The 19,638-nt window shown below is 48.5% G+C and overlaps 1 protein-coding gene across 3 annotated transcripts in view; it reads left to right on the top strand.

Moving 5' to 3' along the window:
- LOC129711689 (NAD kinase-like) overlaps window positions 1-18,189 on the top strand; it is a 77,377-nt gene extending 59,188 nt beyond the window's left edge. For all 3 annotated transcript variants that reach the window (XM_055659538.1, XM_055659541.1, XM_055659540.1), the window contains 9 exons: window positions 939-1,068; window positions 2,289-2,394; window positions 3,558-3,643; window positions 4,175-4,277; window positions 5,066-5,214; window positions 7,709-7,808; window positions 9,202-9,359; window positions 10,094-10,176; window positions 12,276-18,189. In XM_055659538.1, the coding sequence (XP_055515513.1) occupies window positions 939-1,068; window positions 2,289-2,394; window positions 3,558-3,643; window positions 4,175-4,277; window positions 5,066-5,214; window positions 7,709-7,808; window positions 9,202-9,359; window positions 10,094-10,176; window positions 12,276-12,420 (1,060 nt within the window). In that variant the 3' untranslated portion in view covers window positions 12,421-18,189. The remainder of the gene's footprint in view (window positions 1-938; window positions 1,069-2,288; window positions 2,395-3,557; window positions 3,644-4,174; window positions 4,278-5,065; window positions 5,215-7,708; window positions 7,809-9,201; window positions 9,360-10,093; window positions 10,177-12,275) is intronic.
- The last annotated feature ends 1,449 nt before the right edge of the window (window positions 18,190-19,638 follow it).

Genomic DNA, 19,638 nt, shown 5'->3' with positions numbered 1-19,638 from the left:
CATCACAGTAACATGCAGGGGTTGGAATCATTGAGCCACCATTGACCTGTGGTGCTATCTGCCTCCTCTGTACATCAACAGCATCTCCCTCGGCTGCAAGACAGAGCTTCCACAGCTCACGTGACGCAGTTTCACTTCGAGTTGATGTTCAGCTGAGTTTTGAAAGGGCCAACTCTGTCGTTGCTCCCCCTTCCGATCGATTAGAAGCAAGATTACACAACAAAGAAGCTCTTCATTATGCCTGCGCTAATAACCTTTTGGGGGATTTCCCGGAATTCATGAATTGTTGCTCAGTGTTTCCAACTTCCTTGTGGGTTTACCATGTCTTTGTGGAGAGTGGATGCAGACGGGATGTTTGGGAGAGTCCCGGGCCAGAGTGCGCTGCCTAAGAATAAAAGGACAAACCTTTAGGAATGCTATATTTAAGAGGGAGTTAGATGTGGCCCTTGTGGCTAAAGGGATCAGGGGGTATGGAGAGAAGGCAGGAACAGGATACTGAGTTGGATGATCAGCCATGATCATATTGAATGGCGGTGCAGGCTCGAAGGGCCGAATGGCCTACTCCTGCACCTATTTTCCATGTTTCTATGAGATGAGGAGGAATTTATTTAGTCTGGGGATGGTGAATCTGTGGAATTCATTGCCACAGACGGCTGTGAAGGTCAAGTCATTGGGTATTTTTAAAGCGGAGATTCGTAGATTTTTGATTAGTAAGGGTGTCAAAGGTTATGGGGAGAAGCCAGGAGAATGGGGTTGAGAGGGAAAAATAGATCAGCCACGCTCGAATGGTGGAGTCGACTCGACGGTCCGAATGGCCGGATTCTGTTCCTATGTCTTATGAATTTTGCAAAGCAGTGTACCTTTATCTACAGGGCATTGCGCCCTTATTCCCCTGTCTTTGAATAGATAATGATGACCTCTGAATTCTTTCATTGCAGGCACATTCAGGATCCAGCCAGTCAAAAGCTGACGTGGAATAAACCTCCCCGGAGCATCTTAGTCATTAAAAAGATCCAAGATGATCGGTTGCTTCAACCATTTAAGGAACTCTGCATCTTCCTCATGGAGGTAATGTCTCGGGAAAGTGCGGAAACCGATTTGGTCGTGAGGCAGTCAGAAAGATAGTTTGAAAGTAGAATCAAAGAACTGCTGATGCTGGTGCACAAAAATGCTGGAGAAACTCAGCGGGTGCAGCAGCATCTATGGAGCGAAGGAAATAGGCAACGTTTCGGCCCGAAACGTTGCCTATTTCCTTCGCTCCATAGATGCTGCTGCGCCCGCTGAGTTTCTCCAGCATTTTTGTGTACCTTCGATTTTCCAGCATCTGCAGTTCCTTCTTAAAACAAACTGCTGATGCTGGTTTATACCAAAGATACAAAGCGCTAGAGTAACTCGATGGGTGAGGCAGCATCTTTTGGGAGGAAAAAGGATGGCTGATGATTCGGGTTGGGGTTCTTTGAGAGGATTGTGGGGCTGATGTCGGTGATCTTGTGGAAGTGTAAAAATCATATTGAGGGGGATTGGAAGGAGGAGTGTGGAGAACTGGGGAGAGTGAAACCAGTAGCATTATCTGAATGCCTGGGGTGAGAAGGAATATCCTCCCCTGAGATGCATTTCGTTGTCTCTGTACTGTACACTGACAATGACAATTAAAATTGAATCTGAATCTGAATCTGAGATGGGTGCAATACTCTACCTCACAGAACCCATGTGTGTGAGGCTGTGTTTGATGTTTGTTGGTCTCTGAGGGCAATGGAGAGAGGAGGGGAAGGGGTGGCAACATGGGTGAGGTAGAGAGGTTCACCTTGATCCCATTGAAAGGCGGATCGAGACTCAAATGAAGTCTTCCTGATCCTTGTGTTCTTCTCCTACTCAAAGTCATCTTGATCTTGCATCTGAGGCTGATTTGATTGACTGATGAAAGATACAGCATGGAAACGGGTCCTTTTTGCCGACCGAGTCCACGCCGACCATCGATCACCCGTTCACATTAGTTCTATGTTATCCCAATTTCACATCCACGCGCTAGGGGCGATGTACAAAGGCCAATTAACCCACGGCCCCACACGTCGTTGGGATGTGGGAGGAAACCGGAGCACCTGGAGGAAACCCACCCAGTCACAGGGAGAACGTGCAAACTCAGCATCGACAGTTCCCAAAATCAGGATCCAACGTCGACAATACCCAAAGGCGGGATCCAACATGTTGTGAGGCAGTGGTTCTCCCAGCTGTGCCTCTGGTGCAGCCCTCAATTGATCGTCAACCTTCCTTTTTGTTTGTGCTTGCAGGTAAAAGAAATGATTGTTTACGTAGAAAAGAAAGTACTTGAAGACCCCACCATCGCCAACGACGAGAGCTTTGGACAACTTAAGAAATTATGCACTTTTAGAGAAGGTAAATGCACTTTGGTTTCTGTGCTAGATTTATTGCGAACAATGGCATTCTTTATTCATGTCCAATTAGCAGCCCCTCATGTGTAGGAAGGAACTGCAGATGCTGGTTTACACGGAAGATAGACACAAAATACTGGAATGACTCAGCGGGTCAGGCAGCATCTCTGGAGAAAAGGAATAGGTGGCATTTCAGGTCGAGACCCTCCTTCAGTGGAATGAGAAGTCCAGTCAATCTTTAATGGAGACAGACCCTTTGGTCCAACTCTTCAACCCAGTTGCCTACCTGAGTTGGTCCTATTTTCCTGCCCTTGTCCCACATCCCTCCAAACCTTTCCTGTCCATGTACCTATCTAAATGCCTTCTAAATGCTGAAGTTATACCAATATTTATCCAGTGGTAGCTCTCATTATGGGAGAAATTGACCTCGGGTCCATTTTAAATCTTTCCCTTTTCACCTCAAAACTAGACACTCCCAGCCTGGGGGAAAGACTGTGACTATTCACCTTATCAACGCCACTTCATGATTTTATAAACCTTCTCCAAGGTCACTCTCTCTGCCTTCTACACTCGAGGAAAAAAAAGCTGAAACCTTTTCAGTCTCTTCTCATATCTCAAGCCCTCCAGTCCCTGAAACATCCTCGTGAATCTTTCCTGTATCCTCTCCTGTTTAAAGACATCGCTCCTGTAACCAAGTGAAGAGAACTGTGCATTGTACTCCAAGTACTGGAGTTTCCCTCAAGTTCCTTGCTATAATGATTTTAATAACAGCTTTTTGCCATTTCCCCCATGACAGATGCGACTACTGGGGTACTGATTCTGAATGATAAGCCATGATCATATTGAATGGCGGTTGAAGGGCCGAATGGCCTACTCCTGCACCTATTTTCTATGTTTACCCAGTTTGCAGTTTCCTGTTTTGTCTCCATGTCAGAATTATATTTATTATTTTATTTTCTATTTTCCAATGTAGACTAAACTTTCCCAGCATCTAGGGTGATTTGGCAAGTAAGAACCAGCTCATTGCTGTTAACAATTTTACACTTGAGGCATGTTCTCACCTCGAATAATGTGTCCAGCTGTGCTGGGTAACCCAAAGAGGCTTGGGTGGGTGTGAATTGATGTTGTCTCACAGGGGGAAAAAAAACACTTTACGTCTGTTTGTAGGCTTCGATGATTTGTCGGATCGGATTGACTTTATAATTTGCCTCGGAGGTGATGGCACTTTGCTTTACGCGTCATCTTTGTTCCAGGTAAGTGCGGCTGGCTGATGAGGTGCGATGATTTTGTGCGGTGCTTTGAATGGCAGGGAGGTGGGGAGAGCTGGAAGTGAAGGGCTGGATCTCCGAATTGTGCTGCTCACTATTTCTGAACTGCTTTCCCAGCGCCAGCCTTCTCTGACAAAAACCACAGTAAAATGGAAGGCTGCTGGCGAACCCTCTCCCACGCCACTGGCTGATGGTTCATATTAGTTGCACCACCATTTTGATTCTGAGTTTGGTCACCAGAGACCAGTGGAACTGGTATAGACATGCACACACGGGCACACAACTTAGATGTCTTGATTATTATATTATTTACATATTCTGTTGTGCTGCTGCAAGTAAGAATTTCATTTTTCTATCTGGGACATATGACAATAAAACACTCTTGACTCTTGAAACAGTACCTTGTGTAGGAGGGTTTGCAAGCTTGGCTTAAACACTCGTTTGTCTCAACGGGAATGCTGTTTGTTTAAGTATCAAAGGAGATTGTCCTGACGTTGTTGCCTTCTTGTTCAATAGGATAGTGTTCCACCTGTGATGGCTTTTCATCTTGGCTCTCTGGGATTCCTGACGCCATTTAACTTCGACACGTACCAGTCACAAGTCACGCAAGTCATTGAAGGTACCTTCTGGTTTTTCTGCAGTAGATACAGCGTGGAAACAGGCCCTTCAGCCCAGCGAATCTGCGCCAACCAGTGATCACCCCGTACACTAGCACTATTCTACAAATTGGGAATAAATTACAATTTTACCAAAGCCGATTAACCTACAAACCTGTATGTGTTTGGAATGTGGGCGGAAACTGGATCACCCAGAAAAAGCCCATGAGAATGCACAAACTCTGTGCCGTCAGCACCAGTAGTCAGGATCTAACCTCAGTCTCAGGCGCTGTAAGGCAGCAACTCTACCCTAGAGCCACCCCAAAACCCTCGATTAACTTGCAAACCTTTTCTGCTCCAGAGTCAGGTGTAGGGTGCCAGGTGCTCAAATAAACCTCATGGAAACAGTCCCTCCAGCACAACTCTCTGGGTGCTCCGGTTTCCCACACTCCAAGGACGTATATGTTTGTAGGCTACTTGGGTGTATAGGGTACGCTTGTGTACGGTGTGATCGCTGGTTAGCGCGGGCGGGCTAGGTGAGCTGACGGGCCTGGTTGCACGCTGTACCTCTAAAGTCTAAACTTATCCCTCCAACCCATCATAAATGAAATTCCTCGTATGATGCAAAACATACTTGGCGAATAAAGTATGATTCTGATTATTCTGATTATTATCCATGCCGACCACGCTGCTGCATCCAAGGGTTCAGACTTACACCTGGGTCGTATTGGAGGCTGGGGGAAGGTTCTGCGAATGGTTTGGTGCCTGGGGTACAGGTCCTCGGCTGACGTGCCGTCTGTCTGTCTGCCAGGTAACGTGGCCATCACCCTGCGGAGCCGTCTCAAGGTGAAGGTGACGAAGGAGAACCGCCCGGGCCACCCGCGGGCAGTGGAGGAGAACGGGCTGATCGACACCAGGTGCGGGGACGGCCTCCTGAGGAAGCGAACCTCCCACTACCAGGTGAGAGGCGTGTGGCTGCCCCAATGCTGCCTGCAGGGCACAGGTCTGACAGGAGACTGGCACTGATGCCTGGGACATGAGGGTAGCAGATGCAGGCTCAGTGTAGCTTAGCATAGCTTGGTTCAGCTTCCCTTGGACTAGCGTGGCTTGGCTCAGTTCAGCTTGGCTTATTGCCAAATGTACCGAGGGACAGTATAGTCTAAAGCTTTTTTGTCACGTGCTATCCAGCCGGTAAAAAGACTACACAATCAAGCCGTCCACAGTGGACAGGGACAGGATAAAGGGAATAACGTTTAGTGCAAGGTAAAGTCCGATTAAAGATGGTCCAAGTGTCTCCAATGAGGTAAAGTATCAAACTGAGTCGATGGTGTGGGGAGCCCAGCTGTGCAGGGGAGGGGGTGTTGTACAGATCCTCTCCCTCCACCCACTGGGTCCCACGTGCAAGAGGAGGTGTGGGTACCTGAGGACAGAAGTGGTTCAGCCGGCTGCTGAACCTTGTCAGCCCCCCCCCCCCCGTGAAAACTGGACCTGTAGAAACCAGGAACTACAGGTGCTGGTTTACACAAGGACCCAAAGTGCTGGAGTAACTCAGTGCATCAGGCAGCATCCTTGGAGAACATGGATAGGTGACGTTCCGAGTCTGGACCCTTAGACCGAGTATCGGACCCACTCATCCCAATCCTCTCTGTTCCGCTTGTCTGTAAGCTGAAGCTCAGCCGGAAAGAAGGGTCTCGACCCGAAACGTCACGTATTTCCTTTTCTCCTGACGCTGCCTGACCCGCTGAGTTACTCCTGCTTATTGTATCCATCTCTGGGGCCATGTGCTGCAGCACAGGAGGGCCTGTCTGCCCACCAGGACTGTGCTTGTTGGCTCATACTGACTCGGTGAGACAACACCCTGATTCCAATGCTCTCCTCAATAAGGTGTGGGTTCCATCCTGACTACGGGTGCTGTCTGTACGGAATTTGTACGTCCTCCCTGTGACCCTGTGGGTTTTCTCCGAGTTCTACGGTTTCCTCCCACATTCCAGAGACATACAGGTTTGTAGGTTAATTGACTTGGCATAAGTGTAAATTGTCCCTCGTGAGTGTAGGATAGTGTTAATGTGCGGGGATCGCTGGTCGGCGCGGACTGGGTTGGCCTGAAGGGCCTGTTCCATGCTGTAAGTCTAAAAGTAAAAGAAGACCTGCCGTGGTCTTGCCTCTCTGACTCTCCGTTGCAATGCCAGGTCCTGTGGCAGGGCATGTGAGGTCACCTCGCTAACACTGGCTGCCCCGGATTCCCTGCAGTGCCAAGCTGGGAGTGGTTCACAACCACAATTCATTGGAATGTCACTCTTCCTGCATTAAGGTTCTGAAAAGGTGAAGGTTTACAGGCAGTGTTTCCCAGACGCATGATCATTCTTGGAAATCACCTCTGAAAACTGTTACCTGAAAACTCCGATGCCAACGACCTGTCTTGATTTACAACAACTGTTTTTTCTGGAGACCTGTGTAGGAAGGAACTGCAGATGCTGATTCACACCGAGGATAGACACAAAGTGCTGGAGTAACTCAGCTGGACAGAAGGAATGGGTGACATCTGAAGAAGGGTCTCGATCCATAACGTCACCCATTCCTTCTCTCCAGAGATGCCGCTTGTCCCGCTGAGTTACCCTAGCAGTTACCCCAGCCTGTGTTTGGAGACCTGCTGCCCTGGTGCTGCTCGTTCTCCTTCCTGTGTCGGGTCCATTCTCTGTGCTGCGTTGGGCAGGCTGATTGTCTGCCTAGATCTTTCTACTATCGGGCAACACTCTGCAAGTACATGTTGAGGGTCAGCCATCCCGAAACACCAACCCTATACTGGCTACAAGATTGTAATCGTGTATAGTCTTTCGTTCACTGGGTAGCACACAACAAGAACGTTTTCCACTGTACTCCAGTACACGTGACAATAAACAAAACTCAACTAAATTCTTTGCCTAACTCCATCGCCATCCTTAGCCTTATGAAGAGCTATTCAGTAAGTGCCCCCAATCTCAGAATATTTTGATTGCTAGATACAGCATGGAAACAGGCCCTTTGACCCACCGAGTCCACGCCAATCATCGATCACCCGTTTACACTAGTTCTGTGTGATCCCACTCCCTACTTGTTGGGGGCAACTTTACAGAGGCCAATTAACCTACCAACCCACGTGTCTTTGGGATGTGAGAGCAAGGTGGCACACCCGGAGGAAACCCACGTGCAAACTCCAGACAGACAGTGCCCAAGGTCAGGATCGAACCAGGGTCTCTAGCGTTGTGAGGCTGCCACTTCACCAGCCTATATTGCTGCCCTATATCGAGTCATAGAGCAAGGGAACAAGCTCTTCAGCCCAACTCATCCACGCAAACCAAGATGCCCAATCAATGCTTGTCCCATTTAACGGTATTTGGCCCAGATCCCTCTAAATCTCTCATATCTGGCGTAAACCTGCAAAATGTTTAATCTCCTTCTCCCCTGTTCTCCCTAGGTTCTGAATGAAGTTGTGGTTGACCGTGGTCCTTCTTCATATCTCTCCAACGTGGACTTGTTTCTGGATGGTCGTCTCATAACTACTGTACAAGGAGATGGTGAGCGCAGACATTGATGCACCTACCCCCCACACTGGCTTCGTCCCTGAGAACCTGCTTGAAAATGGATCTTTGAATTGAGTTTCAAAGCAAGTCTTGAACGTGAACGAAGGCTTTGTTCTTGTTGAGTTTAGTTTAGTGTAGAGATACAGCGCGGAAACAGGCCGACCCAGTCCGCACCGACCAGCGATCCCGGCACATTAACACAAGCCTACACACACTGGGGACAATTTACACTTATACCAAGTATACAAACCCAAGCCAATTAACCTATAAATCTGTACGTCTTTGGAGTGTGGAATGAAACCGAAGATCTCGGAGAAAAGCAATGCGGTCAGGGGGAGAACGTACAAACTCCGTACAAACAGCACCCATAGTCGGGATGGAACCCGGGTCTCTGGTGCTGTAAGGCAGCAACTCTACCGCTGCGCCACCGTGCTCCCCTTTCATTGTCCTTCAGTGAGCTGCGAGTTGTGCCTTCTCCTTGTCAACTCATCTTTACCCTTAGTTCTTTACAAGTTCAGCCCATTAGAAATCCTCACTCATTTATTTTATTTGTTTTTGTTATCTAACTGTCCTTACACAACAGCTGATCAAATATCTCGGTGTCGGTGATTTTGATGTGCATTGTGTGATGGACTCCCTAGGTCTATTACAAATTGCCCTTTTAAAGATGGAAATATTCCTAATTAATTAATTTTGTGTTTTAAGTATCAGCTCAGTACAAGCAACGGCTCAATAAGTCTTTGTCACCTTACTCTAGTTGTACAGGAAGGTCGAGGAATATCATTTTAGTTGAGTTCAGAGATACAGCGTGGAAACAGGCCCTTCGGCTGCTGAGTCCATGTTGACCATCGATCACCCATTCACATTGGTTCTACATCCCACTTTCTCATCCACTCCCTACACACAAAGGGCAATTTACAGAGGCCAATTAACCTACACACATACGTCTTTGGGATGTGGGAGGAAACCGGAGCACCCGGAGGAAACCCACACAGACCCTGGTTCCCAACTAGAAAGCGGGAGTTCCCAAATCATTGGTTGAGGTTTTAATCTGCCAGTAAGAATTTCATTGTTCCATTTTGGAAGATTTGACAATCAAACACTCTTGACTCTTGAATCATTGGGGTGAAAATGAACCAATGGTTAAATGGTGGGATGATGGGAATGTCGCTGAGGCACGGAGGGGTGGAATTTTGAAGGGATTTAAATATAAAGAAGAGTGTTTGAAACTGGGAATTGCAAGTCCAATAGCGCCGGCTGGGAATGCTGCTCCCAGGGTGGAGGGCCGGATGGGAATTCCATGGCCAGGAGGTGGATTTACGGAGTGTGGGAGAAGGGAGGTTGTGCGGCATCTCACGGAGCTGTCTCTCTCTCTCTCTCCTTGCAGGAGTGATCGTCTCGACTCCTACGGGGAGCACGGCCTACGCCGCGGCGGCGGGAGCTTCCATGATTCACCCCAACGTGCCGGCCATAATGATCACGCCCATCTGTCCACATTCCCTGTCCTTCCGGCCGATCGTGGTCCCGGCAGGAGTGGAGCTGCAGGTAACCCGCCCCTCCCCCTCTCTCTGCCGGCCGTGATACGCCGGCACACCCCTCTAGTCCCGCTATATCTCCACGGTACCTTGCTACAGGTGGGCTTCCGCTGTCCCCCTCCGGCATTCCCGGGAACCCCCAGTCCGCACCGTGGTTCGGGCAAAGTTCCTCAACTCCATCTGCCGTTCAGCGCAAACCGCCCAATGCTCGCCGTTCCATGCCAGCCTTGCTTCAGGAAGATTCGTAAAGCTGACAATGGCCTGGGTGTCACCTGCTGCTCATGAACTTGGAAATGGAGAGCCAGGAGAAATGCAAAATCTACTGGTCTAGTTTGGTCGAATTCAGTTTAGTTTATTATTGTCGCACACACAGAATTACAGATAAAGCCTTTGCATGCTCTCCAGTCAAAAGTAGAGACTGAACATGAACTTGCGTTAACTCGAAAAATATGGATGTGTTGAGAACAAAACTAAAGGAGTGGATTTTGCAATTCTCTGCTCTCCAGTTCTAAGTTCATGAATAGCAACTGGCATCGGGACTATGGTCAACTTTATGTATGGCACTGTCCACTCAAAGCATTGCCTTGGGATGATACAGAAGCCGGTGGGAGGTGGCGCTGGGTTACTGTGGAGGATGTTGGTGAGGTTGGTGCCGCCACTGTGCCGTTAGCACAGCTGCCGTGGGTGTGAATCTGCCAGGGCCAGACCGCAGCCTGACCTTAACCGGTGACTTTGTATTTGCAGATCATGCTGTCGCCGGACGCCAGGAACACTGCCTGGGTCTCCTTTGATGGGCGGAAGCGTCAGGAGATCTGTCACGGGGACAGGTGAGTGGGAAGCGAGGTTTAATGCGTGTCCAGTGAGTTTACTGCTTTAGTATCAGGGTGGGTAAGTTGAAGGTCCAGCAGTTGATGTGTATAATAATTATGTGAGTGAAAGAATCTCCATCACTTGTAACCAGGATCCAGATTTGGAGGAACAGCACCTCATATTCCGCCTGGGTTGCTTGCGTCCGGATGGCATGAACATTGAATTCTCCCAATTTTGCTAGCCCTTGCTGTCTCCTCCCTTTCCTTAACCCTTGAGCTGGCTCCTCCCATTCCCCCCGCCCTCGGGCTCCTCCTTCTCCCTTTTTCCTTCCTTCCCCCCCCCCCCCCCCCCCCCCCCCCCCCCATCAGTCTGAAGAAGGGTTTCGGCCCGAAACGTCGCCTATTTCCTTCGCTCCATAGATGCTGCTGCACCCACTGAGTTTCTCCACCATTTTTATGTACCTTCCAGATTTGTATTGTTTAGTTTAGTTCAGAGATACAGCTTGGAAACAGGCCCTTTGGCCCATCGAGTCCACGCTGTCCAATGATCACCCGTACACTAGTTCTATGTTATCCCACTTTCGCATCCTTAACACCAGGGGAAATTTACAGAAGCCAATTAATCCACAAACCCACGTGTCTTTGGTCTGTGGGAGGTAACCGGAGCACCCGGAGAAAGCCCACGTGGTCACAGGGAGAACGTACAAACTCCGCACACACAGCACCCGTGTTCAGGATAGAACCCTGGTCTCCAGCGCTGTAAGGCAGCAGTTCTATCCCACTCTCAAATGAAAGATTCAGCGCAAATACTAACAGCTTTTGCCATCAGCATATTGTGCCTGGATTAAGGAGTATTAGCTGCAGGAGAGGTTGGACAAGTTTGGATTGTTTTCTCTGGAGAGCCAGTGGTTGAGAGCTGACAGCATTATATAAAATTATGAGGTTAGACCTGGGGTACATATTAAAGACCAGAGCAGCATGGTGGTGCTGCGGTAGAGTCGCTGCCTTAAAGCGCCAGAGACCCAGGTTCGATCCTGACCACGGGTGCTGTCTGTACAGAGTTTGTACGTGTCGCCATGACCACGTGTTTTTCCTCCGGATACTCCGGTTCGTTCCTACACTCCAGGTTTGTAGGTTAATTGGCTTCGGTACAAATTGTTCTTTGTCCCTAGTATTTGGATAGTGCTAGTTTGCAGGGATCGCTGGTCGGCGTGGATTCGATGGGCCGAAGGGTCTGTTCCCATGCTGTATCTCCAACTAAATGAAACTAGAGGGAATAGCTTTAAGGTGAGCAGGGCAAAGATGAAACTAGATGCAGGGGCTAGTTTATTTTTCATGTGGGATGGTGGGGGCTTTGGAACACGCTGGCAGGTGTAGCGATGTCAAGCTCCTGATCTTCAGTTGTGTTGTGCTGTGGTGGGCAGGTGCATGCTGACTGTTCTGCACCATCAGTCTGTTTGTCCACCAGACGGTGCAGCTCAGAGCAAAAGCAGCGGAACAGGCAGTTTATGTGCATTAGCAGTCTCCGATACAACACAAGGTGCTGGAGGAACTCAGTGTCTGTTGAGGGAATGGACAGGTGACATTTTGGGTCAGGGCTCTTCTTCGGACTGAAGGAGTGGGGGAGGAAGCAGCAAAAGCGAGGTGGGGTTGGGACAAAGCCAGGTGAATCATAGGTTCATATAGGGCGGCACGGTGGCACAGCGGTAGAGTTGCTGCCTGACAGCGAATGCAGCGCTGGAGACCCGGGTTCGATCCTGACTACGGGTGCTGTCTGTACGGAGTTCGTACGTTCTCCCCGTGACCTGTGTGGGTTTTCTCCGAGATCTTCAGTTTCCTCCCACACTCCAAAGACGTACAGGTTTAATGTCCCTAATGGGTGTAGGATAGTGTTAATGTGTGGGGATTGCTGGTCGGCGCGGACCCGGTGGGCTAGAAGGGCCTGTTTCCGCGCTGTGTCTCTAAACTAAACCAAAGGCGAGGTGGACAATTGGTAGATGATTTGAGTAAATAGCAAAAGGTTGAGATGAAAAGGAAACAAAGGAGAGGAGTGAAATGTAATGCAGGGGGAGGGGCTGATCTTTGCTTATGCTCACCTCTGCTTCCTATCCTTGCAGCATCTCCATTACTACCTCGTGCTACCCGGTGCCCTCGATATGCTTCAGGGACCCGGTGAACGACTGGTTCGAGAGCCTGGCCGAGTGTTTGCACTGGAATGTGAGGAAGAAGCAGAGCTACCTGCCCGACATGGAGGACGACTGACCCCGGGGGGACCTCGGGCAGAGGTGGCTCCTGCTCGCCAGAACTTTGCAAAGAGCATTCCGACAAATCTCAAGAACCTGATTTCTTCCTGTGTGCCTTGAACGTAAAAGCCAACTTCACGGCTCCTTCTCGCGTTCGATTTCCGGTTTGGACACGCAAGACTTTGGTCGAGTGTTTGAAGCCCCCAGGTTCGGACAACGCAGCGTGGCGTTCCGGGTGTAACGACAAACTCCTCTAATGCGACGAGAATGATTCACAAAGACACCGATCAAATTCTGCGTCATATCAGGACCTTGCAAACGGCTCATAGACTTGGTCTCTTCGGGTCACTCTGGTGATGCACTGGAGCCAGGGTTCACCCTGAGGGGTTGGGTTCAGTGCCTGGGCAGACAACTACTGTTGGCAGAGTGGCCCTGTGGCACTCCGCACCAAGCTCCCATTCAGAGCTATCGGGTGATGTGGCTGCTTCTCCGGCCCTCCCCCCCCCCCCCCCCCCCCCCCCCGCCCCCCCCCCATCCTCCCCAGATGGGAACCCGAGGTCAGGCACCGCCGGGGACCTGGTGTGGAGATGGGCCCGGCGTTTACCAAATCCGCACCTTGTCGGGGCTCCATTTTTCTAAAATGTTTCTTGACTTTGTGAAACTCAGAGTCCGGAAATGCCTAAGAGCACTGAGATACCTTGAGGACATTTTGATTGTCAGAGGCAATAAAACATAAATATATTCTTTAAAGATTGAGGACCCTACGGTCATTATATCAGAATTTATTACAAATAAATCTAAATGAGCTGAAATTTGAGATTAAAAGAACATTCCTTTAACCAGAGTGAAAGAAAATTCTGCTTCCTTGCGCCATCCCAGCTTGCTGTGGCTGCCCACAGGTTTATTGATGAAACAACCTGAAGTTGCAGCTTCAAGCACAGCCTGTGTCCTCACCCCCACCCCCAACCCCCCTGCTCTGAATGTAGCGATTGATGAGCTCCCATGGATCGAGGTCCCTCATTAAACCAGGGGCAAAGTTGTTTGATTATCCAGAGTCCAGGTGTCTGCACTAGATCCTGACCTGGCATTTCCAGCCGCAGCCTCAGTGCGTGCAGTTAGTGAACAAGAGGTTCAAGGAAAACATGGCTCTTGGTCCGTGTCTTGTTGCAACTGGTACCCAGACAGGTAATGGAAGGAGAGTCTGGCCCTCAATATCTCACTGCTCTGCTAGCGTTTAGTGTGTTGGTCACACTTGGTGCTGGTCACAGAGAGAATTAATCCAGGCTGGGTCTCACTGTTGTGCTGATCACAGCTCGACCGCCGGCCGTGAGGCAGCCCAACCTTTTTCAGGTGAAGATGAATCTGACAGCAGTGAATGGGGTAGTGCAGGGTACGAGTCTACATGTCTTCCTCCTGCAGTCATTACTGATGTGGCCACAGCTGGGATTCATTCTGACCTTCGCGAGAGGCGACACTTCCCAGTCTGTTGAGCAGTTTCCCGTCGGTGCCCAGGGTGCAACAGGGCGGCACGGTGGCGAGGCAGTAGAGTTGCTGCCTTACGGCGCCAGAGACCCAGGTTCGATCCTGACTACGGGTGCTGTCTGTGCGGAGTTTGCATGTTCTCCCTGTGACCTCGTGGCTTTTCTCCGGGTGCTCCGTTTTCCTCCCACATTCCAAAGACGTGCAGGTTTGAAGGTTAATTGGATTGTGTAAAATTGTTTAAATCTTTGTGTTGTGTTTTCGGCATTTCCCGTGCTAGTCCCCAGCAATGCAGCCAACCAGTATCCACCCATTTCCAGGCAGCCCACTGATCCTCCTATAAAATGGAGAAACAAGGGACTGCAAATTTTGGTTTATATAAGAAAAGAAACAAAGTGTTGGTTAACTCAGCGGGTCAGCGAGCATCTCTGGAGAACATGGATCGGTGATGTTTTGGGTTGGGACCCTTCTGATCAGTCTGAAGAAGGGTCCCAACCAAAAGCATCATCTATCCATGTTCTCCATAAATCCTGCCTGACCACTGAGTCACTCCAACACTTTGTCTTGTTTTGTAAACCAGCGTCTGCAGTCCCTGGTTTCTCCACTTTTCTGCTCCATTGTGAAATCTCATGATACGCTCACTTTGAAGATGTTCTTCTCCTTCTCCTCCCTCTGATGGGAGTTCTGTGAGACCCTCTCTCGCTGCTGCCCCCTGTGTGACTCCTGCTACAATCTGGCTTTATGGCCCTGTTCTGACCCAGACACTACCACAGCCACGTGTGTCCCCTCAACACTTTCCTGTGTCACTACCGTGCTCCACGTGGCTTTCAGCTCCAGCTCCAGGCCTCCCAGTTCGTACCCAACCAGGAGCTCAGGTACCTACATTCCATCAATCGTTTTTCGGTACAGTTCTCCTCCCGTGCCTTGGGTTCCCCGCACTCACCGTCAACACCAGCAGGTCCTTGCTCTGCCTCTCCCGTAGATCCAGGCCTCTCTCACCCAGACCCCGGCTACTTTATTCTCAAGGTCGACACAAAAGGCTGGAGTAACTCAGTGGGACAGGCAGCGTCTCTGGAGAGAACGAATGGGTGATGTTTCGGGTCCAGACCCTTTTTCACACTTTATTCTCCTCTGGGTTAACGCCTTCAATCACCGTTTCCCCACTCACCCCCGACCATCAGTCTGTCGAAGGGGCCCCGACCCAAAACATCACCAGTCCACGTTCTCCAGAGATGCTGCTTGACCTGCTGAGTTACTCCAGCGCTTTGTGTGTCTTTTTCATTTCTCCCATTAAATGTCCCCATCCTCTGTTGCAGAGGTTAGGCTGGAAACACTGCTCCTCACAAGGGCTAAGCTGCTGATGGTGTTCAACCAGGGGCGCAAGTTAGTTGACTATGAGTTTAGTTTATTGTCACGTGTACTGAGGTACAGTGTAAAGCTTTTGCTCCATGCAAACCAGTCAGCGGAAAGACAATACATGATTACAATCGAGCCATCCACAGTGTGCAGACACATGATGAAGGGAATAATGTGAAAAGCATTCAGTGCAAGATAAATGTTGCTGTCGGAGGAGAGATTTAAAAGAGTGGAGCGATTATAATGCGTGATTGCAGATCCACCTCTGTGACTCGCACACACAGTGTCGCACGGTTGGGCGCCATCTTGGGCCAGGAAGGTGTTACTGACACAATAGGAGGTGTAACTCACGCAGTAGTTGTCGACCAGAAACGTCGTCAATTCCTTCGCTCCATCGATGCTGCCTCACCTGCTGAGTTTCTCTAGCATTTTGTGCCTACCTTTGATTTTACCAGCATCTGCAGTGTATTCTTAATCCTGAAACAATCCGATACCTTCCACACACTGTGTCGGAAAGAACTGCAGATGCTGGTTCAAATCGAAGGTAGACACAAAATGCTGGAGTAACTCAGCGGGACCGGCAGCATCTCTGGAGAGAAGGGAGTAGGGTCTCGATCCGAAATGTCACCCATTCCTTGTATCTACCTTCCACACACTATCCACCCACCTAGACCCAAGGCTGCCGAGCAATGCTACATGATAAAGCGAATCACATGAATAAGGTTAGCTGTGCTCATAGAGAACAAGGACTCACATCAAGGACATTCCACATTGAGTTTACATTTAGTAGCCACCCTAACCAAGGTGCCTGGGATCAAAACTACTAATTTTGAAGGCTGAATCCAAATCAGTAAAAAGTCCTGTACCAGCATATCGGTGTAATCTTGTATAAAATGGCAGCTTTTCCTTTATGCTGAGCGTAAGCAAACTGGGAAGTGTTGGACAGTTCACACACCATTCCCTCTTTACCTAGTCTCCACTGTATGGGCTTTCTAAGGGGTCGGGGGGGGGGGGGGGGGGGGGGGGGGCAGGAGCCTGGCTTTGTGGGTCTTTTCCTTTCTGCAGGTCCTGCTTGGGCTCAGAGTTTGGTCTTTGCAAACGGCGGGGAACGGGCTGAGGGTGGGGGACGTGGCGAGTGGTAGGAGAGGTGGGGAAGAAAGTCCTCCATGATCCCGGCCTCTCTCCCAGGTAACCTGATGCACTTTAGTAAAGAGTTTGATCAGACGTTGCACCTTTTTAAGAAGAATCGTCCATTGGGCATTCAGATTCTTTTGTGTTGAGTATGAGCTTGGGATTTGTTACTCTTTCCACCGAGCACTGAGATACATGTAGAGGGACAATCAGCTCCGTGATTCCTAGTCGGGGCTCATCCCAGGCACAAACCATTGCTACTGTTTTTCTTTACTCTTCAGACTTTGCCCATCACTGCTCGTTCTTTGCAACTCAAATACAACCCTCGACAGCATTGCTCACTTTCGCAGATTCCTGATCACAATGTCATCTGATGTGGGGTCCAGCAGCTCTCCGAATGTATGTTGCGATGACTGACTCCATGTTCTGCTTGGGGCAGGGTTGCACATAGTTTATTTAATGCACGAGTGATGGAGGGGGAGGGGAAAGTGTGTCGGCACAAACTGAGGCACATTTGGGGTCCATTTTGAGCTCAGACTGCACGGTTTCTGCTTTCGCTCTGCCTTCAATCAATTGGCACAGCCTGATTTCTCCCTTCTGTTTTTTGTTTTTCTGTTTCTTGTTTTTTGTGCTAAATTGTATGTATGCACTGAGTACGAGCAGCTTTCAGTTTCACTATCATATCATAAATGGCATATCATTTCTCATCACACTGCCTTTTGCATCTCTGCCTAGCGTGGTGTGGTCTCACCAGCCCAAGTGTTGTGGCGTGTGCTGGTGGTTCTTAGCTGGGAGCTCTTGATTCCTGCTACGTTTCAGGGTCAGGGAGGGATTGAATGCAAACTTCCCTGTGCCTGGAGTTTCCAGCTGAACATATCTTATGGCAGTGAAGTTAAAGCAGCCTCCCTCGTTATCACCTTGAAATGGAACCTTCTCAATTACCTTGACTTCCAAAAGTTTGCTGGTTGAATCATCATTAATCTTGTGCTGTCGAGTATTAATTTATCAAGAAGTGGTGTATATCACTGGTGGATCTTTGTTGACTTGGGTGGAATGCTGATGTCAAGTCTCTATATAAATCTGCAGCATGACATGGTGAATTGAGATTCTTGATACTTTTTTTTCATTCAGAGAACCAATTTGTGTCCTCAAATTAACCTAAAGTTGCCAGAAAGTTTCAAATAAGAACCAATTCTGTGGAAACTGAGCATTATTTACCGCCTGCATTTGACCTCTTGTAAATTACTGCAATTTTTTAATATAAATTTTTAATCAGCAACTTATTTTCTGACTGCTCCTATCCCATATATCGGAATATTTACCCAATGCAAGTGGGGATATGGTTAAAATAGTGCAGAATTTAGATTTAAGCCAACTGCCTCTTGTAAATAAGTTTAATCTGTGCAATTTTATCACAACTAAGTTTCTAGTGAATTGTAAATAATGTTGGATTAATGTCATATGCAATTGTGATACATAAATGTCTTTTAATCTTCTGTATCGGCCTCTGTCTCGTTTGGTTTGAGTTTTACGGATTGTATCCTATTTATTGGTACGTGAGTTCTTGAAGATGCCCAGTGTTTCTGAAGTTGCTTTCAGATTTTTACTCTGTTTTGGGAATTTCTTTCAAACTATCAAATGAATAACAATCAAGGGGAGCATTAACAAAGTTTAGTCATTCACTGGGTATTTGCTTCTGATTTTCAACTGGGATCATGTTTTATGTTTTGAGACCATGTTTGTTGGAGATTAGTAAAATTGTTATATGTAGGACACTATTTTTCAAATCTTTTACTAAATAAATTAACCTGTGTTTTATAGACTGATGCTTCTGAAGTTTTGTACTTTCTCCATAGTGAGTACGTGTGTATAAAGGTGTGGGTTGGTTATGGCTGTGGCGATGCTCTCCTAGTGGAAGGTTCAGGGGTTAAGTTCTGTTCCAGAGACAGCACGAGTCTTGATACTCCAGTGCAAAGTATGTGCAGCCCTCTATCGGATGATGTCCGGTAGTGAGATGTTCAATCAAGGCTTAACCTGTATACCCATGTGGATGTAAAACACCTTCTGGTATTGTATCAACTAAGGGCAGGGCAGTGTAGGAAGGAACTGCAGATGCTGGTTTACACTGAAGATAGACACAAAATGCTGGAGTAACTCAGTGGGACAGGTAGCATCTCTGGAGAAGGAATGGGTGACCTTTCGGGTCGAGACCCATCTTCAGACTGAACAAGCGTCTCGACCCGAAACGTCACCCATCCCTTCTCTCCAGAGATGCTGCCTGTCCCACTGAGTTACTCCAGCATTTTGTGTCTATCTAAGGGCAGGGCAGGTTGCCCAGTGTCCTGGGCAAGATTTGTCTCTAACTCACTGACACGGAACACGGCTTGTCTTGGACATTATGAAGCAGTCTTGATAAAGCAGATGTGTGGAATAACAAAGGAATACGAGTAGGAATAAGGAGAAGCTCTTTGATACATGTGTGTTAGATATCCATATGGGTGGATTCCTCTGGAGTTACTACTCGGCATACAAAGATATCCTGCAGTCTCATTATAATAATAATAAGGAACTGCAAACAGACACAAAGTGTTGGAGCAACTCAGCGGGTCAGGCAGCATCTATGGAAAAAAAAGGAATAGGTGACGTTTTGTTTAAAGAATGGTTCTGTCCTGAAACATCACCTATTCCTTTTCTCCAGAGATGCTGCCTGACCCGCTGAGTTACTTCACCATTTTGTGTCTATCTTCAGTATAAACCAACATCGGAAATTCCTTTCTACACAAGTAACTGCAGATGCTGGTATATACCGAAGATAGACACAAAATGCTGGAGTAGCTCAGCGGGCCAGGCAGCATCCTTGGGGAACATGGATAGTCCGAAGAAGGGTTCCAAACTGAAATGTCACCCTTTCCATGTTCTGCAGGAATGCTACCTGACCCGCTAAGTTACTCCAGCATTTTGTGGCCATCCTGCAGTCACCTATCTGGTTTTCTGTGCACAAATTTTAATTCCGGTTGGTTTCAGTATTTGCAAGTGAATGCAAGTGCATGTGGCTAGGGAGGGGAGGGTGGACTTTGGAAACACAAGCTCTTCGCTCACAATGATTGCTCCTCTTGCCCTCCATGGGAGCTGGTGCCTGAGTGATCTAGATCCTATCATTTGACGGCACTGGACCTGTACTTGCTGGAGTTTAGAAGGATGAGGTGGATGGTGGGGGGGTCATTGAGACTTACCAAATAGTGGAAACCTGGATAGGGTGGACGTGGAGGGC

The sequence above is a fragment of the Leucoraja erinacea genome, chromosome 30 (genome assembly GCF_028641065.1).
Source record: "Leucoraja erinacea ecotype New England chromosome 30, Leri_hhj_1, whole genome shotgun sequence".
NCBI lineage: Eukaryota > Metazoa > Chordata > Chondrichthyes > Rajiformes > Rajidae > Leucoraja > Leucoraja erinaceus.
The sequence above is the reverse complement of the archived record's forward strand: the minus strand, read 5'-3'. Positions and strand labels throughout refer to the sequence as shown.